This window comes from Carcharodon carcharias, chromosome 7, assembly GCF_017639515.1.
Source record: "Carcharodon carcharias isolate sCarCar2 chromosome 7, sCarCar2.pri, whole genome shotgun sequence".
Taxonomy (NCBI): Eukaryota; Metazoa; Chordata; class Chondrichthyes; order Lamniformes; family Lamnidae; genus Carcharodon; species Carcharodon carcharias.
In genome coordinates this window covers 13,949,596-13,973,587 of record NC_054473.1, presented here as the reverse complement: position 1 = coordinate 13,973,587, position 23,992 = coordinate 13,949,596, and the positions used below count along the sequence as shown (strand labels likewise).

Below are 23,992 nucleotides of genomic sequence, written 5' to 3'. Positions count from 1 at the left end.
ACGTTTTGTAGGAGATTGGTCGGTTGTTCTGTGCAATGTTTTTTGCTACTCTTTTGGTATTCAGGAAAGCTTAGTTTAGTGACAATTTGACAGGCTATTTCTCAAATTATAGTGAAATACATTTACAACCATTGCTGAGTCAGATTCGTTTAATTTAGTTTTGAAGAGTTAGAAAATGCAAATAAGAAAATACAGGAACATGAGGAGGCTGTTTGTCCCATGAGGACTCCCCATATAGGATATAGGCTGGCCTACCATTGAACGGGAGCCAATTACCTGAAAGTAAATCTTGTAAAAATACTGCCTGATCTTCAAAGATAGTTAAGCAAAATTCCCAAGATTTATCCATTGTCACATCATTCAATCCTAGCACGTTACCTTTAACAAGCTCACCCTCCCATCGGATGGGCAGATCATTGTGTCCTACAGTGTACTGAATCACCTCAGTCCAAACCCATCCCCGTGTTCAAGTCCCAACCAGGCATTTACCTTGCTGGCTTTCTTTTGGCAGTGTTAGTTGATACAAGCTCAAATACTTTAGTGGGGACTTGATTCCACAAAAGTGGAAATAAACAAAAATACACACAATTGGGTGCTGTTTAGCAGACAGTGTCATGAAGACGATAACAGGATAAGGAAGGAGCATCAATAAGTTTACTGTTTACAAATATTTAGCAGACTGTCTGTTCCCTAATCACAAGATAGGTTTGATTGTAGGATTTTAACATTTCCTTCCAGATCCCTTTACATAAAATGTTTCTTAAAATAAATCCAATGTTCAAAAATATTATTTTGGGTTTACGGTTTCTGTCTTAAGTAACATGTGTATCTTTAGATAGTCACCTCAGAGGTCACTCTTCAAGAAAGAAGAGCTCTCCTAGCTGCTCCATTCATTCCTGAAAGCTCTTTCCTCCCATCGCTGGCTCATCTGTGCTGTGCCTGCAGAGCCTCAAATTTAAGCAAAACTAAAATTAAAAGAAATTACTAGCCTGTGTCAAATCACTAAAGGCATCGAGAGGATTGGTCCCAATACTACAAAGCAGCGATGCTCCTTGCCAATTTCTACTTGCTGTACTTGTTGTTGTAATCTGTGCAGAGGGGAAGGGGGTTGTACAGATCTCCAGAGGCCTTAAATTAGTGATTTATGAAGTTTTTTTTTTAATAAATACAGTCACAAACTTAGGAGGTCTTCCGAACACTGATCAGGAACATTACATATATTAATAGAATTACCTCTCCATTTATACCACCAGAAAATTAATATGGATGGTATGTTGATCCACCTTCACAACAATGCATGACGGATGTGGGTGGTGGAATGAAAAATTTACAGCTAAAGCTGTTTGCAGAAACCCTCTGGTTTACACTAACAGGAAGTGATAAATTTTACTCACATGCAAAGAGTGGGCATGTGGTGAAAATGAGATTTAAAATCATCATACAGATAGGCCTTGAAACCAATCTCACTATAATAGAAGCACCGTTATCACAAACTTGCCAAGTGTGCAGACTTTTATCTACTTAGTGCAGACCACGCGAGCCAGGCTGGGCTGTGAAGTCTTGTCTCTTTACCTTGCAACCACACCACCCACCCCCACCAAATAAGAAAAATATATAACATTTGAAAAACAAATTAAAATGAAGAGGTGGCTGTTTCTTTGGACAACTGTACGTATCTCTGGAAGTTGAAATCTAACTCACTAATAGTTCCCATCAGTTTTCTCATATGAAAGTGCTGTGAAGGAACAAAACACAACCTAATGTATGACTACTATGCATCATCTCCAAACACATCATTCTGTTTGCGCTTCATGTTCTCAAAGTTGAAGTCCGTGCCGGTCATTCGCTTGTAAATGCTTTTTATGTCGTCACAAGTTGTCTCAAAGTGGGTGGTGGCATCATAAGAACTTGAGATAAAAATCTGTAAGTAAAATCCAAGAACAAACACTTAGAGAAAGCACTCTTTGCTATTCCCCTCCCCATCCCATGTTCTCTTTTTTTGTCTTATATCCCTGCTTCATGTGACAAAGACAGCAACTCACTGCAATGGTTTGTAAGCCAAGTGTGAAACGTGCAAGGGTAACACAAATGTACCTTTCCACAAGGAAAGGCTTGGCCTATAGACCGCACTTCCTCCAGGGCAGATCAGAAATTGCTGCTGCAAAGTGTGTGCCTCACCTTTGCACTATTGGGTTTACCTCAGCTATGAGCAATTCATAGTTAATGTCAAAGCTCTCAAAATTTGCTTAAATCGTTTCAAAATTGGAGAAAGATTTATGAATAAACCTGGGCTATTTCACCTGGCTGCAAGTCAATTAAAATCAGTTTCCTCTTCATAGCTACTGAGCAATCTTTCGATCACGAGAAAAATTTCAACACCTTGGTCACTGGAAGGGAACTGCAGCACTGTTTTGTTTTGATTTAATATCCTATTGCTGCTGCAATTTGAAGCAAAGTTTCGCATCCATCGGCACGGATGAATGACAAAGTCAGCCAAGACGTCAAAATAACTTGGATGGGGATGTTTATTTTCCCTCTGAGAATGGCCCATTTCATGGTTTCTAAATCCTTTTGTTGACAACCTCTCCCACATACTCCAACTGAGAGCATGAACCTACCTAAAAGAAAAGCACAGGGCAGAGCATCTGCAACTCTCAGTCTCATGCCACAGGGTATTAGCACACCAGCATCCTGTGCTATTCACCATCAATGCAATGTTTCCACTTAACACATGATTAAAAACAGGTGACCAGATATCTGTGACTTCTCAACTGATGGTTCTATTTTCAAAATTGACAATCTGCCTGCCTCAGCTGAACAATTTTTGATGGATCTTGACTGGGTGTAATGTCCAAATCCTTCCGGCAGAAGAAGAAAAACCAACACCATCTGTGTTTTGGTCAGTTACAGATAAGTCTTCAGTAGGTAGCCCATGGGGCAGCACCAATTACAGCTGTGTAGGTATCTGCAGCCTCATTGAACCTGTCGTTTCAATGCTGCAATGTTTCGGGAAGGGGAGCAGAGGCTGTGAAGACCCATTAATCAGAAACAGCTTCATTGGCTGGCGGGGCGGGGGGGGCGTCGGTGGGGTGTGTGTGTGTGTGTGTGTGTGTGTGTGTGTGTGTGTGTGTGTGTGCGCCCTACATATATGCGCTTAATTTTCCAATTGTAATGCCAACTCACTTAAAATTGATAAATTCCCATTAGCATTATGATTGGCAGATTGGCAAAGTTTGGCAATGGAGTTCCAAGATATTCTGCTTCTTCTCAATCTGTAACTGCAATGCATGTAAAGCACTTTAAATAAACCCAATGTCATTCATGTCGTTACCAGTCCCCTACCTGACTTGTTTTTCCATCATCCATTGGTTGGTACAAATCACTGATTGAGACAAATCTGTAACAGCAGATAAAACTCAAATTATTGGCTTTCACTATTTAAGTTAATTAAAAAAACCAAAACAAATAGGAAATAAAAACAAAAATTGCTGGAAATACTCAGATCAGGCAGGATTTGTGGAGAGAGAAACAGAGCTATTGTGTAATATCTGTGGCCTATCATCAGAATAGCATAATTTCTATCCATCTGAACTAGAGATGGATTTCAGCATATAGGGAGGGCTGGCAAAGTGGATGGTTAACAACCCTAATTGCAAAACAAGACAAATTTTGTGGTGATTTATTAGTCCGAGTTTTAAGCTAAGCAACGAGAGAAGGGAGAAAGGGAGAGAGAGACAGAAGGGAGAGAGAGAGATAACACAGGAAGATGCAACAATGTGCAGGGGTATGGGGAAAAGGCGTAGCATTGGCACTAGGTCATACTCCTCATTTGAAGAGCGGGTGCAGACATGATGGGCCGAACGGCCTCCTTTCGTGCTGTTAAAATCGGCCAGTAGAGTCAAAGCCCCTCGGTCCCTTCAAGAGACAACTGAGGCTGGATTTTACAGGGCACCATACTTCCCATGCACCTGTCCCCCAAAGAGTCAGCTGGCAGGCTCATCAGCCCGCCCAACTGAAAGCTGGCTGGCCTGCAGCGATATTACGTTAGGAGCAGCCTCAATTATTTCAGGGCTGTGGGAGGAAATTCAGCCCAAGACAGCTGCCAGCCAATATGATTGGCCAGCAGCTCTGTAGTCCCAGCAGTGCCAGGATTGAACAGCAGCCAATGGTTGGAAGGTTGGGTTTCAGAGGCAAGGGGGGGGTTAAATGGAGGGTATGATCTTGAGAGGAGGGTGCCTCTGATGGGCCCAGAGGGAGGTGCCATGCCCCTTCATGCCAGATTGCAGCCCACACTGCTGGGCTGCCTGCCTTACCTCCATCTTCCTCTGTTGCACACAATAAGTAGCCATTAATTGGTCACTTAAGGGCCTAAGGGCCTCAACAGGCCTAAGGGAGAGCAGGCTGCCTGCCTAACACCTTCCCCATAGCATAAGACACATGTCAGAGGTGAGCAGGAAGGCTTTGGGAAAGGCCACTCACTTTAATTTTATCCCCTTGCCTTCAAATACACTATGTGGGGCAGGGGGGTGTCCATAAAATCCAGCTCCTTCATACCGTGACTAGGTGTGGGTGCCAGTGAACTCAGGAACTGTAGGCTCTTCCTGCATGGATAGGCAAAATGCCCCTCTCATCAATGCCTATAATTAAAAACATTTAACAAACCAAAATGGCCTGTGTTTTCCCTTACTTGGCCTATTTGGGCAATTGAGCAGTGCCTATCCATCCCTAGGCCTCCAGAGGCAATTCTCCAGTCATCAGTATGTAGTGCCCGAAGACACTTTTGATTTTTCTTCCCTCATAACAATTGACTGCTTTATGGTTCAAAAATCTGAATGTATTCAAGGCTGAAAAAGGCAATGACTCAGTCTCCACAGCTCTCCAGAGTAGAGATTTTCAAAGATTTATGATCCTCTAAGAGAAGAGATTCCTCCTCATCTTCATCTTAAATGGGCAACCCCTTATGAAACTGCACCCCCTAGTTCTAGATTCCCTCATGAGGGTAAACATCCTCTTAGCATCTACCCTGTCAAGCCCCCTCAGAATCTTACATGTTTCAATGAGATCACCTCTCATTTGACCAAACTCCAATGAGCATAGGTCCAACTTTTTCTCATAACCACCCTTCACCCCAGGAATCAACCTCGTGAACCTTCTCTGGTCTGCCTCCAATGCAAGCATATGCAAGATAAACACGAGGAATAAAAGAACAGAAGGAAATGTTAACAGGGCTTAATGAAGAAGAATGGGAGGAGGCTCATGTAGAGCAGAAACACTATCATGACCTTCTTAAGGTGAATGGCCTGTTTATGCACTATAAATACCATGTGATGCTATGCAAAAGTGACTATTATCCTTAAGGATGTATTCATCCTTATAGATATAAAATGATAATTGATATGAAATGATACTGAAAGTGCCATACGATTTGTCAATCGGCTCTAGAAGCTCGAGCGCTGGCTGAACCTCCTTCTCAGGACTGTTGGTCTCCACAGTGGTGCTGACAATGGCAATGTACTTTCCTTCAGCTGCCACATTGTGTGCATATGACATGATGCAAACGTAGATGTCTGAAAGAAGAATTTATTCGTTTACATGTTTGAAGAAAATTAACTCAGCAAAATTGTATCATTACCACTCTCAAAGCCTGTAGTGACCCCTTTTTGCCTTCCTTTTTGGATGACTTTCAATTCTGCTGGAGTGCAATTCTCCAGTTCTGTTGACAGTCCTGAGATTTGCTCAGATATCCAATCCTCATGCATGAGCGTAGACAGGGAGCAATAGAAGACTGTTGCACACAAGGATTCCACTGAAGCTGGTTGACATTCTTAGTACCACATCACACAATGTATTGCGTCAAAGGAGCTTTTTGCTGCACTTTCAACTGTATTGATATTTGTTTAAGATCTATTGGTGATGCCAAGGACTCTACCTGATCTACTCAATTCCCTTTCCCTCATACAAAATTTAACGTATGTTACTTAAAATATCATGCTTTACCTGACTTCCTGTTGACTTGCATCTGCGGAATGATGATCTGGCAGGAATTACAATTATTAGTGCTTTTGATTGGATGGCTGAGGATGCAGATGACCCTTATGACCTTTCCAACCTTCTTTACCCGGCTGGGTACGTAGCTGGGGTCACAGATCAGCTGCTTGCAACGAGCTGTCTGTAAATGTAAAAAAGAGAAAAAAAATTAAAGACCTGAAATAATGATTTGCCAGTTAGTGGTCCAGAATTAGGCCCCTAAGCCAGTTGCCCCTGTAAATGAACATTAAGTTTTCATTTAAAAGTTACAAGATATACAAAACAAGAAAAAAACTAAACAATCTTATTTGAGGATGATCGTACTTCCCCAACAGTGCCCTTTCCCCTACAATCGAAAATTAAATGAATGTAAATCCCACCTTCCTGAAAGGAAATAATTGAACCCAACACTGCCTTGTTCACTGCAGAACGTTCTCACACTACAAATAAAAAACTAAAATACTGCAGATTCTGTAATCTGAAATAAAAACAGAAAATGCTGGAAATACGCAGCATATCAGGCATCTGTTGAGAGTGAAACAGGGTTAATGTGACCTTGAGTCAGAACTAGGACAAGTTAGAAATGTAATAGGTTTCAAGTTAAAGGTGGAGGGGGGAAATGGAATAAAGTTCCCACACTTGCAAGGGGTTACGTTCCCGTAAAACCTCGCAAATGGCAAAAATCACAAACAACAAATATACTTTACAATAGGGGTGCATTAGATAGGTTCCAGCCATCCTAAAATTTGACATGTATAAAAGGATCAGAGGCAAAAAACATGTTTTTATTAAATTTAAAAACAAACTTTAGAAGCAATAAAACAAGAACAATGTAAAATTTGTCACACTTACATTACTTGAAAGTGGAGGTAGACTGAGATCAGGAATTAAATCACAGGAACAAACCTACATGCAAGCAATGGCAGGTGACGCAGGTGCAATGTGCACTTTCTACTGCAGGAAATACATCATGGACACCTTCCTTTTATTAAAAAAAATTCCATGGAGGCGTTTTCTTCTTTTTAAAATCGGCATTTTCTAAAGTTGCCTGAAATTGCTGAACTCAACGTTGAGACCGGAAGGTTGTAGAATGCCTAATCGAAAGCAATTTTTAATTCATTAACAGGATGTGGGCTTGGCTGGCTGGGCCAGCTTTTATTGCCCAACCCTAATTGCCTTGGAGAAGGTGGTGGCGAGCTGCCTTCTTGAACCGCTGCAGTCCATGTGGTGTAGATACACTCACAGGCCTGTTAGGAAGGGAGTTCCAGGAATTTGACCCAGTGACAGTGAAGGAACAGCAATATATTTCCAAGTCAAGATGGAGAGTGACTTAGAGGGGAACTTCCAGGTGGTGGTGTTCCCATCTATAGGCTGCCCTTGTCCTTATAGATGGTAGTGGTCATGGGTTTGAAAGGTGCTGTGGATGTGGTGCCTATCAAGCAGACTGCTTGGCCCTGGACAGTGTCAAGCTTCTTGAGTGTTGTGGGAACTGCACTCATCCAGGCAAGTGAACAATATTCCATCACACTTCTGACTTGTGCCTTGTAGATGGTGGACAGGCTTTAGAGAGTCAAGAGGTGAGTTATTCACTGCAGGATTCCTCTGACTTCTTCTTAAAGCCACAGTATTTACTCCCAGTGCCACGTGCTAGCAAGCTCAGTAATAGGAGAATAGCGCAGATGAATACGTGGGCTTAAGAGTTGGTGCAGGAGGGAGGGTTTTAGATTCCTGGATCACTGGGACCGTTTCTGGGGAAGGTGGGACCTGAAAAGCGGGACGGTCCACATCTGAACCAGAGCGGGACTAACATCCTTGCGGGCGGGTTTGCTAGTGCTGTTTAGAGGAGTTTAAACTAATTCAGCAGGGGGAGAGGACACAGAATGTTAGCAAAATAAGTATACATCATAATACAGTAAAACAATCAAGTCAGAGGGAGTACAGCTGCGTTAAGCTTCAAGGGAGTAAGGCAAGGCTGGATGGCCTCAACTGTAATGCCAGGAATATTACAGGTAAAACAGATGAGTTAAGGGTGAGGATTGACACTTGGAGTTGTGATATAGTAGCCATCACTGAGACATGGTTGAGGGAGGAGCAGGATAGGCAGCTCAACATTCCAGGATACAGAATCTTCAGGTGAGACAGGGGAGGGGGTGAAAGAGGAGGAGGCATTGCATTATTAGTTAAGGAGTCAGTTACTGCAGTAAGGAGAGATGATATCTTGGAGGGGGCATTGAATGAAGCTTTATGGGTAGAGCTTAGGAATAAAAAAAAGGGGCAGCCGCATTGTTAGGTGTTTATTATAGACCCCCAGATAGTCAGCGGGAAATTGAGGAGCAATTATGTGCACAATTTGCGGAGGTGTGTGAAAATAACAATAGGGTAATTGAGTAGGCGATTTCAACTTTCCCAACATTAATTGGGATAGACATAGTGTTAAGGGCTTGGATGGAGTGGATTTCTTGAAATGTGTACAGGAGAACTTTTTAGGTCAATATGGAGAGGGCCTAACAAGGGACGGCGCATTGCTGGACCTAATTTTGGGGAATGAAGCCGGTGGCTGAGGTGGTGGTGGGGGAGCATTTTAGTGATAGCAACCACAACATGGTATAGTTTAAATTTGTTATGGACAATGAAATAGACAAGTTGCAAAAAAATGTTTTGGATTGGGGGAAGAGTGGAGTTTAGTAAAATAAGGCAGGATCTGGCCAAGGTAGACTTGGAACAGGTACTTGTGGGGAAATCTACAGAGGAGCAGTGGGGGGCGTTCAAAAAGGAAATGGGGAGGGTACAGGCTCAACATGTTCCCTCTAGGATGATAGGAAGGAGTAACAAGCCCAGAGGACCATGGGTGACCAGAGATATTCAGGTTACAATGAGAAGGAAAAAAGAGGCTTTTAGCAGGTACAAGAGAAGCAAATCAGCAGAGGCATTAGTGGAGTACAGAAAGTGCAGGGTGGAGCTTAAGAAAGCAATTAAGAGAGCAAACAGGGGATATGAGAAAGCTCTGGCTGGTAAAGGTAGGGAAAATCCCAAGGTATTCTATAAGTATATCAATGGGAAGAGGATAACCAGGGAAAGAGTAGGGCCCATAAGGGATCAAGGGGGCAATCTACGGGTGGAGCCAAAGGACATCGCTAGAGTGTTGAATGAATACTTCACATCTGTCTTCACCCAAGAGAATGAGGATGAAGGTATCGAACTCAGGGAGAGAGACTGCAAGATTCTTAAGCAAATTGACATAGGGACTGACAAGGTATTGGAAATGTTGGCAGGCTTAAAAGTCTCTAGGTCCGGATGATTTGTGTTCCAGACTGCTGAGGGAGGAGATCGCAGGGGCTCTGACCCAAATTTTTAATTCCTCTCTGGCCATGGGGAGGTGCCAGAGGACGGGAGAACAGCTAATGTGATTCGGCTATTTAAGAAGGGTTGTAGAGATAAGCCAGGGAACTACAGGCCAGTGAGTCTCATGCCAGTGGTAGGAAAACTATTGGAGAAAATTCTGAAGAAGAGAATCTATGTCCACTTGGAGACGCAAGGTTTGATCATGGATAGTCAGCATGGCTTTGTCAGAGGGAGGTCATGCCTAACAAATTTTTTGAGGAGGTGACCAGGTGTGTAGATGAGGGTAGTGCAGTTGATGTAGTTTATATGGATTTCAGCAAAGCCTTTGACAAGGTCCCACACGGGAGACTTATAAAGAAGGCAAAAGCACATGGGATACAGGGTAATTTGATAAGGTGGATTCAAAATTGGCTTAGTTGTAGGAGGCAGAGGGTGATGGCAGAAGGATGCTTTAGTGACTGGAAGCCAGTGTCCAGTGGTGTACCACAAGGATCTGTGCTCAGTCCCCTATTATTTGTCATTCATATAAATGACATAGATGACTATGTGGGGGATAGGATTACTAAGTTTGCGGATGACAGAAAGATTGGCTGGGTGGCTAACAGTGAGGTTGAGTGTCTTGGGCTACAGGAAGATATAGACGGGATGGTCAAATGGGCAGAAAAGTGGCAGATGGAATTTAGCCCTGAAAAGTGTGAGGTGATACACTTTGGAAGGAGTAATTTGACAAGGAAGTATTCAATGAATGGCATGACACTAGGAAGTTCTGATGAACAAAGGGACCTTGGCGTGTGTGTCCATAGATCTCTGAAGGTGGAGGGGCATGTTAGTGGAGTGGTGAAAAAGGCATATGGGACACTTGCCTTTATCAATTGAGGCATAGATTATAAAAGTAGAGAGATCATGTTGAAGTTGTAAGGAATCTTGGTGAGGCCACAGCTGGAGTACTGTGCGCAGTTCTGGTCTCCACATTATAGGAAGGATGTGATTGCACTGAAGGGTGTGCAGAGGAGATTCACCAGGATGTTGCCTGGGATGAAACATTTAAGTTATGAAGAGAGGTTGGATAGACTTGGGTTGTTTTCGCTGCAGCAGAGAAGACTGAGGGGCGACCTGATCGAGGTGTACAAGATTATGAGGGACATGGACAGGGTGGACAGGGAGCAGCTGTTCCCCTTAGTTGAAGGGCCAGTCACAAGGGGACATCAAGGTGAGGGGAAGGAGGTTTAGGGGGGATGTGAGAAAAAACTTTTTTACCCAGAGGGTGGTGACAGTCTGGAATGCACTGCCTGGGAGGGTGGTGGAGGCAGGTTGCCTCACATCCTTTAAAAAGTATCTGGATGAGCACTTGGCACGTCATAACATTCAAGGCTATGGGCAGAGTGCTGGTAAACGGGATTAGGTAGGTAGGTCAGGTGTTTCTCACGTGTCAGTGCAGACTCAATGGGCCGAAGGGCCTCTCCTGCACTGTCTGATTCTGTGATTTATGTGGTTAGTCCAATTCAGTTTTTGGTCAATGATAAACCCCAGGATGTTGGTAGTGGGGGATTCAGTGATGGTAATGCCATTGAACCTCAAGGGCGGTGGGTCTTTGCCTGGCACTTAAGTGGCAAGTAACATTTGTGCCACACATCAGCCCAAGCTTAGATATTGCCCAGGTCTTGCTGCATTTGGACACTGACTGCTTCAATATCTGAGCAGTAGTGAATGGTGCTGAATATTGTACAATCATCAGCGAACATCCCCATTTCTGACCTAGCCAGCAAAGCCCACATCTCATGAATAAATTTTTAAAAACCTTATGTTGGAAGGAAGGCCATTGATGAAGCAGCCGAAGATGATTGGGTTGAGGACACTACCCTGAGGAACTCCTGCAGTGATGTCCCGGAGCTGAGATGACTGACTTCTAACAACCACAACCACCTTCCTTTGTGCCAGGTATGACTCCAACCAGTTTTCAGTTTTCCCCTGATTCCCATTGACCCCAGTTTTGCTAGGGTTCCTTGATGCCACACTCGGTCAAATGCAGCCTTGATGTCAAGGGCAGTCACTCTCACCTCACCTCTGGAGTTCAGCTCTTTTGTCCGTCTTTAAACCAAGGCTGTAATGAGGTCAGGAGCTGAGTGGCCCTGGCAGAACCCTAGTGGGTCTCAGTGAGCAGGTTACTGCTGAGCAAGTGCCATTTGATAGCACTGTTGATGACCCCTTCCATTACTGTACTGACGTTTGAGATTAAACTGATGGGGCAGTAATTGGCCAGTTGGGTTTGTCCTGCTTTTTGTGTACAGGGCATACCTGAGAAATTTTCCACATAGCCGGGTAGATGCTAGTGTTGTAGCTGTACTGGAACAGCTTGGCTAGGGGCACAGCAAGTTCTGGAGCACAAGTCTTCAGTGCTATTTCCGGAATATTATCAGTCCCCATAGCCTTTGCAGTATCCAGTGCTTTCAGCCGTTTCTTGATATCACGTGGAGTGAACTGAATTGGCTGAAGAGTGGCGACTGGAAACTGGGTCCTCCATAGGAGGCCATGATGGATCATCTAGTCAGCACTTCTGGCTCAAGATTGTAGCAAATGCTTCAGCCTTATCTTTTGCACTGATGTGCTGGGCTCCCCCATCTTTGAGGATGGGGATATTTGTGGACCCTTCAGTGCAATCACATCCTTCCTATAATGTGGAGACCAGAACTGCGCACAGTACTCCAGCTGTGGCCTCACCAAGATTCCTTACAACTTCAACATGATCTCTCTACTTTTATAATCTATGCCTCAATTGATAAAGGCAAGTGTCCCATATGCCTTTTTCACCACTCCACTAACATGCCCCTCCACCTTCAGAGATCTATGGACACACACGCCAAGGTCCATTTGTTCATCAGAACTTCCTAGTGTCATGCCATTCATTGAATACTTCCTTGTCAAATTACTCCTTCCAAAGTGTATCACCTCATACTTTTCAGGGCTAAATTCCATCTGCCACTTTTCTGCCCATTTGACCATCCCGTCTATATCTTCCTGTAGCCCTCCTCCTCCAGTGAGCTGGTAAATTGTCCACCACCATTCACGGCTGGATGTGGCAGGACTGCAGAGCTTAGATCTGATGTGTTGGTTGTGGGATCACTTAGGTCTGTCTATCATTTGCTGCTCATGCTGTTTGGCATGCAAGTAGCCCTGTGTTGTAGCTTCACCAGGTTAACACCTCATTTTTTGGTATGCCTGGTGCTGCTCCTGGCTTGCCCTCCTGCACTCTTCATTGAACCAGGGTTGATCCCCAGGCTTGATGGTAAGGGTAGAGTGGGGGATATGCCAGGCCATGAGGTTACAAATTGTGTTCGAGTACAATTCTGCTGCTGCTGATGGCCCACAGCACCTCATGGATGCCCAAGTCTTGAGTTGCTAGTTCAAAATCTATCCCATTTAGCACAGTGGTAATGCCACACAACATGATGGAGTGCGGGACTTCGTCTCCACTAGGACTGTGCGGTGGTCACTCCTACCAATACCGTCATGGACAGATGCATCTGCGGCAGGCAGATTGGTGAGGATGAGGTCAAGTGCGTTTTTCCCTTTTGTTCGTTCCCTCTCCACCTGCTGCAGACCCAGTCTAGGAGTTATGTCCTTTAGGACTCAGCCAGCTCGGTCAGCAGTGGTTCTACTGAGCCGCTCTTGGTGGTGGACATTGAAGTCCCCCACTCAATAAATTCTGCACCCTTGCCACCTTCAATGCTTCCTCCAAGTGGTGCTCAACATGGAGGAGCACGGATTCGTCAGCTGAGGGAGGGCAGTACGTGGTAATCAGCAGGAGGTTTCTTTGCCCATGTTTGACCTGATGCCATGAGACTTCCTGGGGTCCAGAGTTGATGTTCAGGACTCCCAGGGCAACTACCCCCGACTGCATACCACTGTGCTGCCACCTCTGCTGGGTCTGTCCTGGCGATATGACAGGACACAGCCAGGGATGGTGATGGTGATGTCTGGGACATTATCTGTAAAATATGATTCCGTGAGTGTCAGACTAGCCTGTGAGATCGCTCTCCCAATTTTGTCACTAGCCCCCAGATGTTAGTAAGGAGGACTCTGCAGGGTCAAAAGGACTGAGTTTGCCGTTGTCATTTCCAGTGCCTAGCTCGATGCCGAGGGGTCCATCCGGTTTCATTCCCCGAGCTAAAGTTGAACTTCTTTGCTCTGTGCCATCTGCGTGTGAGGTCAGCATGAGAGCAAGATGGAGAATTAAAATGACAGGTGACCAGGAGCTCAGGAACATGCTTTCAATTTAGTATTCTGTATTCGCTGCTCAAATTGTGGTTTGCTCTGCACTGGAGAGACCAAACACAGATTGGCTGACTGCCTTGTGGAACACCTCCATTCAATCTGCAAGCATGACCCTGAGCTTCCATTGCCTGGCACTTTGTTCTTTTTCCACCCTCCCCATTTTCACTTGCTTAAAGACCATTACATTTCAAATTCTTCCCAGATGCTTTTGGAGTGGTGGAAGTGGCCTCCTTTAGAAACAATGGAAGCAGAGTATTGATTCGTTCAAATGAAAATTAGGTAGATTTTCCTTTAGAATAGTTTGATGCAGTCCATGACTAACTTGAGACATCTTTGCAATTTTCTACATTTACAACAATGCTCATAAGCATTTAAATGACTGTAAAACACTTTGGGATATCCCATGGTAGTGAAAGGCACTACAAGCTCTTTCATATGGCACATGCGACATGCTAAGGAGAGACAGCTAACTTGAACCCATGGTTCTCAAAGCACTCCACCACTGAGGATTTTCTTCACCACATGTCTAAGTCTGTTGTAGTCTAGTTGTTAGGTATTGATTGCTTTGATTAGTGAAGAGCTCCATTAATCACATTGTGCAACTTACAAAATGATAGAAGGGGACCAGATGGATCTAGACCTTTTACCATCGGCAATTTCTACCTTTACCGTGACCATTTTGCAATTGTATCTATTTAGAAAGTTAACAGGAGGAGTGTGCAGTGAGGATGCACATCAGTAATTACCCAATTTCATCTCAACTGTGCTGTTGAGGTCAATCAAGGCCCTTCAACCTAATAAGTGGCAATTGGAAGAGAAAAATCAATCCATACTGCTCTCTCACATTTTCTAGTAGCATAATCCTGGAAAAGATCCTCTGAAGGTTAAGGGATCAATTTACAGCAGAGATCATTTAAAAAGCTTTGGGACAAGTTGCAGGTTTTAAAACGATTGGAATTAAAAACAGGAGATAGTTGGAAGCAGAAACAAACATAAACTTGAAAACAGGATCGAGCAACAGAAAAATAATGATCTTTACATGGAGTGCACAAAGAATGCGGGGAGCAGGATGGAGATGCAATGCAAAAAGTTAAATGCCAGAAGTTAACAAGGAGAAATTTTTTTTCAAAAAACTGATAACCTACGTGGTTAAAATAGTGAAGGGTGTGTTTTAAGAACAAAAGATAAAGTTCGAGATTGCTCGCATTCTGGAGTGGGACTTAAACTGAACTGAAAACCTTCGGATTCAGAAGAGTGGTACTACTGAGCTAAACCAGCTGGTGAGAGAACCACAGTAACCTCCATTTTGTATCAGCTTTCTATGGTGATCAAAGCCAATCACATTCTACTTTTGTTCTTGTGGAGACATCTGTTTCAAGCTTCACATCTCAGTGGCATGTTTTGCTGCATTCACTTTATCCTTTACTCAGCTTACATAAAATTTATAGCAGAAAAATAGGCCATTTAACCCAACTGTTTTATATCTGTGTGTTTCTGCTGCACATCAGCTTCCTCCCAACCTACTTCCTTTAATCCTATCCACCTATTTTCTTCCCCAATGTTCTTATTTAACTTCCCCTTCAAGGCATCCAAGTTATTCTGGAAGATTAGGCTGATAAGCTTAGATGAAGAGGGACAGGGGGAAAAACAATGACTTGCATTTACATAGCGTTTTTCACCGCCTCAGGATATCTCAAAACGACCCAAGCCAAGGAAGAACCCAGAAGTGTTGTTACTGTAACGGGCAATTAGAGGTGTGCAATAAATGCTGTCCTAGCCAGCGAGGGCCACATTGCATGAATGAATTTTTTTAAAAATAGGAGGCTCATGAATGGACAAGTTGGGTTGAATAGCCTGAGTCTGTGATGTATTTGCCTCAACTACTCCATGTGGTTCCACATTCTAACCAATCGGAGTAAAGCTGCTTCTCCTGAATTCCTTATTGAATTTAATATTGACTGTCTTGTATTTATGACCTCAAAATCTTGTTAATCTAGTCTTTAATGGGTTCTGGTACAGCTTCATGCCATACAAGTCAGACTTACCTCTCCATCTGACTTGACACCCACCACACGTCCCTTCTCAAACACAATTTCATCCACGGGTTTGTTCAGCATGTAAGTGCCTCCATAGATAGCACTCAGTCTGGTAAAGAAAGGATGAGAAACAAAGAAATATCAGACTCCAGCTTCTGAGAAATAGCTCATTCGTGTTGTCTAATAGACCAAGTACAGGATTACCCACCAACATCCTAACATCTATCACTACAGTCTCAGGATGTTATACCAACATTGGCATTAGATGGTATAAGCTCCATTTTGCCCTACCATTTGACGTCAGTGAATATCTAGCACAGGATAATGGCATGAGAATCTCTGCATTCTGGTTGCCTTTTAAGACTTGCATGTGAAAGCATCTTAGACAATGTTGACCAGGTACGACTGGGTTAGGGCTCCACAACACTGAGCTGTACATATCTGGCCATATCAAGGTACTAAATTATCAAATATCACTGACTTTAAAAATATAAATGTCATACTCCTCATGAGAATACTCTTGAAGTTGGGCTCAAATATTATTAGAGCAGTACATGGAGAACTTGCTAAATTCATGAAAGTTTTGGTTTTTCTAGACCCAGTCCGCTCAGCGCCGATACTTCTAGGTGCTAGAAGTGGAAGAGTTGTTCCTGCAGCAGAAAAACACCACCAAAAACAAAGTTGAAAAAAATATGAATGAGGGTATTATTTAAAATAAAACAAGTGAATTTTGCACTGGCTTTGTTGATGGAAAATCAGGGCAGACCTGGTTTGCCACCAGTGACAATCTTGTGGTTATGGGTATGGAGGGGGTTGGTAGTACCATCTGGTGGTAGACGCATGCAGTTACAGGAGAGGCTATCACAGTTCAGTGATGCCCATATATAGGAATGAACAACCTGGCCAGCAAATTTAACAAATCACACAGATACATCAGTTACCTAGCAAAGCCTTGAGGCAGCTCTCCCAGTCCATAGAGAGGATAGAGGTAGGGACTCTTGCTGTACCGTGCCAATGACTCACTGTACAATTTAATGCGATTGATGGTATCCAGACATGGTTGGTCCAAGTAACTGGGAACAGAAAGGAACAGGTCAGAAACCTTTCCAAATCACAAAATTCCACCAGTCTCCTTTCAAAAATGAAGTGTTTGCACCCTTAATAAGTTAGTGGTTAAATGTAATAGTTGATGAGACACCAACAGACCAGAAGGATCCCAGGCATGGCCTCAGATCAGTGCTGATTTAGTCAGTACATTGTAATTAATGCCAGTGCCCCTGAGTCTTTGGTCGTTGGTTAAGAGATAATGTTGACTAGGGCATTAGAAGAATTCCCTGCTCTACAATATATGTGTTGTGAGACCTTTCACAGCCATCTGAATAGGCAGACAAGGGCTCAGTTAAGGCAGACAAGGCCTCAGTTTAACATCTTTCCAGTGGACAGTACATTTAACAATGCATCACTGCTTCCAGTATGTCACTTGGAGGATAATTGCATTCAAACTCCTGGTTTCAGGTTCTCTCTCTCTCTCTCATCACATCAGCACTTTATCACAATAATTAATACCACTGTGTAGCTATTCTCACACTTCAACTAGCAGGGAGACAGTGGCATAGTGGTATTGCTAGTGGAATAGTATTTGAGAGACACAGGGTAATGTTCTGGGGTCCTGGGCACAAATCCCACCACAGCAGATGGTGAAATTTGAATTCAATAATTCAGATGGTGAAATTTGAATTCAATGAAAATCTGGAATTAAAAGTCTTAAAATTGTCATCTGGTTCACTAATGTCCTTTAGGGAAGGAAATCTGTCGTCCTTATGACTCCAGACCAACAACAACGTGGTTGACTGTTAAATGCCCTCTGGACAAGGGCAATTAGGGATGGGCAATAAATGATGGCCTAACCAATGATGCCCACATCCCATGAACAAATAAAAAAAATGTGAAACATTCAGATTTTGGCATCCTCCATTATACTAAGTCTCAGGGAAAAAAGTCAGTTCCTCAAATTTAACTTCGCAGTTAGCATCTGCTAGAGCTTTGAAGCAAGTTCTTGGCCAAAGATGTTAGGAAAACAAAGGAAAGAGCAACCATTACAAGATAATTTGGGATGGTGGTGGTCATTCAGTTCATCTGATTTAATCCTATCGAAACCCTGGTGTAATATCTTGCCCATAACACAGCAACTCCAACAGTGGAAACTTGCTCTATATTGCATCCAAGTGCTCACTCTGCACTGCATTGAAGCACCTGTCCAAATTGTAGAATCATAGAAATCAAGCACCAAAGGAAACCATTTGGCCAATCATAGGTGATAACTCTTCAATGGAGTTATCCCCTCCAATTCCATTCCCTTTCCCTACATCCTTTTACAATCTTATCCAATTCAATTTTAAATATTTAGTCTCTGCCACAACAGTCCCTTTGATAAAGAACTAAATGTCTAAATAAGCTTATGTAAGAAAACAAAGCCAAACTTCCTCTCTTACGTTTAATACTCATTTACAGATTTGATAATCTATGAAAATAATCCTTCATTGTTTACCCACTCAAAACCTTTCATAATTTTGAAAGTCATGATAAAATTATCCCTTAATTTTCTTTGTTTCAATGACATTTCATCACTGGTGTGGCATTCAAACATCAGAACAATGTTTTGATCTAGAAGAGAAAGCATTGCCAACCAGTACAAGTAGAATGAGTGATAACAAGTATTATTTTCAGTCAGCTTCACTTCAATGGCTTTCCTGTTCACTTAGTCGCCAGCTCTCCTTTGGGTGAAACAGTTTCCACCTACATCCTTTGACTCCCAACTTCACTTTAACTTGACTTCAAAGGCTTTTGAGCATCTCACCACCTAAAATTAATGTTCTGCCAGGGCCAACCTTGAAAATGTCAACCAGGCCTACCAGAAGTTTCCTCCTATCTTTATCTGAATTATCATTTAAACACTTTTTTTGTTGAACACATTATATGCACTGTTCCCATCCTATTCCCCTATCACCCCTGTGCTCACTGTTCCAGCTGGCTCCCAGTAAAGCAATGTCTTGATTTTAAAAGTCTCATCTTAGTTTTCAAAATCCTCCATGGTCTTGGCCCTCCCCGTCACTAATCTTCTTCATCCCCACAACCTTTCGAGGTATTCACACTCCTCTAATTCTGGTCTCTTGTGCATTCCCAATTAGAATTGCTCTGCCATTGGTGGCTATGCCTTCAGTTGCCAAGACTGTAAGCTCTGGAATTCCCTCCCTACACCATTCCACCTTTCTACCTCGCTTTCCTCCTTTGAGACACTCCTTAAAACCTATGTCTTTGACCAAGCTTTTGGTCATCTGACCTAATATTGCCTTGTGGCTTGGTGGCAAACTTTATTTTATAATGGAAGTGAAGTGCAATGCTTTGGAACGTTTCATTACATTAAAGGTGCTATATAAATAAAAGTTGTTGTTATTGTTGTACAATATAAGTTAAGCATATAAAAGTCAAAAAGTAACATACTCATCTGTTCTGTACAGAGCTAAAGCATGTCCTGTGAAATCAATGACATCTTGTCCAAGATCAAATTTCTTGTAGACATCTCGCATCGTGGTCTTTTTGGGCTCGATGCCTTGGTTTGTTTTAGGGTCATGCTCATCAAAGCCAACAACAAACATTAAAAATTTTCGGAAACGACGTTTTTCAAACATGCCCATTAGATCTGAAGGGAAAAGGGAAAAATAATGAATATTTATTGCTACCATTTAGCTCTTAACTTTCCTCTCCCTCTTCACAACCACATTGTTTGTCAGCATCATGCTCTACTTAATGCACTTGACATGTTTGGCTGAGGTGCCCAGCACATTTGTTCTCATCTGAAACTACCAACTGCACCATTTCACCTGGGCAACATCTAGCTGTTGCCATATCCAGGACTTGACCACCTGGCATCCATTCAAGATGCTAATAGCCTTTTAGGTACAGACATTGAAAGCAGAAAAATGGTGCCACAAAGAAGTCAAGCAACAGATTTCTAAAAACACTTCACAGTCACATCAGAACGTGCATGCATTGTGGAAAAATGAAGGGTTACCAAATCACAGTTCATAAGCTTCAGAAGTTTAATCAAGAGCTGAGATGAAACCAACTGAAAACAGCAAAGAAAAAAAGTCATCTGTGTTTTGGTCAGTTCTCAGCTGTTGGCCTTTCCAAATTATTTCCCTCAGTTCACACAAAATAAAATTGTCCAGAAGCAAAGTTTATAGCCATATTTCCCAGTATCAGGCCATCAATTATTTCCAAAATAAACTAAAACTTTCTGATGAAAGGTCTCAGATCTGAGACATTAACTCTGCTTCCCTTTCCCTATTAAACTGAAACTGTGTTGCACAGATTCCTTTAGATAGTCATATGGAATTCAGACTTGGACTAAATTCCAGAGAAAATAAATATCCTGTCTTTCCCAAGACATTTTCAGTGTTGAAATCCAGATTAATTGCACCATCTCCTCTTACTTTCACACAAATCCATGGTTCCTTCAGTCTTCCCTTGTTATTAACTTGCTGTTAAAACCCAAGCTTGATGTTATCCACCTACAACTTCTCTCCCTTCCCTCATGGTTGACCTAAATTACAGGCACTGGCTTTTCACACGACTTTGTTAATGTGAAAACAAAACCTTGAGAAACCACTTTTGCTCATTTACCATCGGTGCTATTTTAATGTGTGGGAATGTTTAATTCAGACAGTAGCACTTGGAGCCAAGTAACATCAGGCAGAGCAACCCTTAAGTGACCAGAGGCCTGGAAAAATGTAAACATTTGGCCTCATATAATAATTGAGTCATTTTTCATTGCTGAGAGTGCTGTACAAATCTCAGCCCTCTCATTGGAAGCAATCCTTCTTGCTGCTGTACCCAAATGCCGATCTAAGCATCTGTTTGTCGGGTGCCACTACGGTTCTGTTTCGTGTTTAAAAAGGTTGGCAGAAAAGAACAACAGATGGGGAAGGAAGAGATTTGGACACAAATAGTCGTTTGGTAGTACAGAGTTTGAGTATTTCTTTTGTTGAAGATTTTTATCTTGTACTCATCAGGACAATCACAAGAATACCAATGTCAGGGAAAGAAACAACTTTATATTGTATGAGGAGAGAATGCTGAATGGTTAGCAAGTGGACTCTGATTGGCATAGGTCTTGCCATAGAGAATGCACCAGTTAAATGGCAGCTGACAGTTAACTGCCAAGTATTGTTTGAAATTTAAACCAGGCAACTTGATCCTGATTGGTCAGGGAATTGCCCTATGGAATGAACCAGCGAATGACTATCACCTATTTTGTTTAGCTGAAACAGTTGCAATGTGTGTGCATGTTCTGTCTATCTACAAAGAACAGTAGCTTCCAATACACACAAATGTGCCACACCATGAGCCCGACTGACAATCTTAAATTGGTTGTCAGTGTAACTTTTAGCACACTGAGGATTATTAGGCAAATGTTGTCCAATCGCGAAATCACATCTAATGCTGGACACTGGGTTTTGAGTTTTGCAAGCACTGGCTAGTTGGGTACGGTCAGTACCTTGCCTGTTGCGAACAGCAGAAGTGACATGCTGTTTGATATGATCCGCCAGTCTTTTGAACGTACGGCTTACATACCTAGCATCACCCACTGGCACTGAAATTCATGTACCACATTACCTATTTGATCATTTTACACTGTAGAGTTATAGAAGTCTACAGCACAGAAAAAGGCCCTTCGGCCCATTGGGTCTGTGCTGGTCAAACAAGAATCTAACTATTCTAATCCCATTTTCCAGCACTAGGCCCATAGCCTTGTATGCCATGCTTCTTAAATGTTATGAGATTTTCTGCCTTTACCACCCTTTCAGGCAGTGAGTTCCAGATTCCCAACACCCTCTGCGTGAAAAAATTCTTCCTCACATGCCCTCTAAACCTCCTGCCCCTTACCTTAAATCTATGCCCCCTGGTTACTGATCCCTCCACCAAGTGAAAAAAGTTCCTTCCTGTCTACTCTATCTATGCCCCTCATAATTTTATACACCTCAATCATGTCCCCGTCAATCTCCTGGGAAAATAACCCGACTACCTAATCTCTCCTCATAACGAAAACTCTTCAGCCCAGACGTCCTGGTAAATCTCCTCTGCACTCTTAGTGCAATCACATCCTTCCTATAATGCAGATTCCAGAACTGCACGCAATACTCTAGCTGTGGCCTAGCCAGCATTTTATACAGTTAATTATACAGTATATTGCACAAACTCATGATCGGGCCTAAGGTCACCACTTTCGGCCCTGAAAAGTGCCCACTCTACCTCAGATTACCCTGGAAGGACAAGGTATCTCAAAAATTTGAGCACCAGGTGAAGCTAGCTATTTCACGCTGCTACTACGCAGTAGCAACACAAGTGGTATTCGTTACTAACAGGATGCTGCCATCACGTCAAATGAGTTATTTGCATGTACTGGAAGCTACATATATTAATATACACAGCCCTGTTCTTTGCAGACAGAAAGAACATGCATATACATTATTCCTGTTTTAGTTAAACAAAATAAGTGATAACCATTCACTGGTTCATTCTTCAGGGCAATGCCTTGACCACAGTCAAGGTGCCTGGTTTAAATTTCAAACAATGCTTGGCAGTTAACTGTCAGTCACCATTAACTCGCCATGGCAATGCCTCTGCCCATCAATTAACACTCTCTTCTCATACAATATAAAATTGTTACTTCCCCCGACATCAATATTCTTGTGATTGTCCTGATGAGTGCAAGACGTAAAGCTTCAACAGAATGTCTTTTCCGCAATACTCTCAAAATTTTTTAATGTAACTGTTTAATCTTTGAAACATCTGCAAAACAACATATAAGCTAAATAACAATACACTTTTATTGACACTGTACACAGACACCATTTGAATGGGCATCAATGTCTTTTTCAATAACTAAATATTGGATGGACATGGGACTTCAATATGTCGCCATTTATGTATTAGAATTCCACCACAGTTGAAAGATAGAAAGCAAGCTCTCAAAAACTGCAAAGCAACACAGAATGTGTGTCAAATAGTAAATTACACAGATGATTTCTATGGCTAAGTTGGCTGAACTTATACAAAAGAAATCTGACGGGATACAACGTAGTACTATTAGACTGTTACCAATACATAAACAATAAGCATGTAATGTGAAAATTACTTATGTACACATTTGAGTCTAGGAGGACCATAAATATTACAGGCCTGACTGCAAATAGAATAGCCAGGAGGTTTTGGAGAGAAAGGTGAACGAGGGAATGGGTGGTGAAAAATCACTCTACAAGCCCAATAACAAGTAGAAGCCCAGGGTTCCCAGCCTTTGATCTCCAAGTGGTCTGCAGCATCGAAAAAAAATCCAGAGCTAGGGGATGAGCTGGAGGACCACTTAGCATGAATGTGCATATCCAGACTACAGGAAACCAATGATCAAGTAGATGACTCAATTGAGGACAGGTAAAAAAAGGGTATGGTTCAGCAGTTCAAATCACTTATCTGGACATATACAACTCAAAAGGATTCACCGCTCAGCACTTGACTGATGAGCCAACTAGATTACACATTCAAGTCTCTGCATTGGGTTTGAACCCATGAGTTTGTCTGAGAGAAAGGCACACTAGCCCCAAAATCAAGACTGTCAATAGTATTGATAATGGATACTTCAGTTCAAATGCGTTAAAGTGCCACTGAAACAATATCATCAGAGATGGGAATTAAAGATTTTTTTTTAAAAACATTCTTCAGATGAAAACTTTTTATAGGAAAATAAAAACTAAATGTTCGAAAAAAAGAAATAAAACTCCAGTCTTCAAGATTATCAATCCGCGCTTTTACTTACCAGAAGCTAAAGCTTCGGTCTCTGTAGATGGGACTTTGTGGATTTTCCCTGCTTTGTACACAAAACTTCCTTCTACCACCTTGAAGTCTAGGTAACGGGTAACTTCTGTGTAAAGCAGCATTTTAACGAGCTGGCCTGAGGAGACAATCAACAGGCATGTAAAATACACAGAATATCCCAGCAACACACTGAAAATACAACAGCTGAATTCTGTGGCAATGTTCATGCAGCCAAGAAGTGTTCAAAAGTGACATTTGGAGGGAGATATAAATCTATGTTCAGAAACAGCCTTATTCATGTCCTAGTGCAGGTTTCCCAAAAAGTCTTATTGCCTACAAGTACATACGTGTCAATTGCACCTGATGGAAAAGACATGCTTAAAATATACTGGTGTCATTAAAGACAACTCAATCCTGGTGAATTTTAAGAAGGAGAAAAGGCA

At 42.4% G+C, this 23,992-nt stretch overlaps 1 protein-coding gene across 2 annotated transcripts in view; it reads right to left on the bottom strand.

The window, feature by feature from the left end:
- Window positions 1–1,134: 1,134 nt before the first annotated feature.
- LOC121280373 (rab GDP dissociation inhibitor alpha) overlaps window positions 1,135–23,992 on the bottom strand; it is a 58,124-nt gene continuing 35,266 nt past the window's right edge. For both annotated transcript variants that reach the window (XM_041192315.1, XM_041192316.1), the window contains 8 exons: window positions 23,551–23,685; window positions 19,179–19,377; window positions 16,619–16,750; window positions 15,687–15,786; window positions 5,998–6,169; window positions 5,423–5,567; window positions 3,343–3,397; window positions 1,135–1,921 (listed from right to left, as the gene is read on the bottom strand). In XM_041192315.1, the coding sequence (XP_041048249.1) occupies window positions 1,772–1,921; window positions 3,343–3,397; window positions 5,423–5,567; window positions 5,998–6,169; window positions 15,687–15,786; window positions 16,619–16,750; window positions 19,179–19,377; window positions 23,551–23,685 (1,088 nt within the window). In that variant the 3' untranslated portion in view covers window positions 1,135–1,771. The remainder of the gene's footprint in view (window positions 1,922–3,342; window positions 3,398–5,422; window positions 5,568–5,997; window positions 6,170–15,686; window positions 15,787–16,618; window positions 16,751–19,178; window positions 19,378–23,550; window positions 23,686–23,992) is intronic.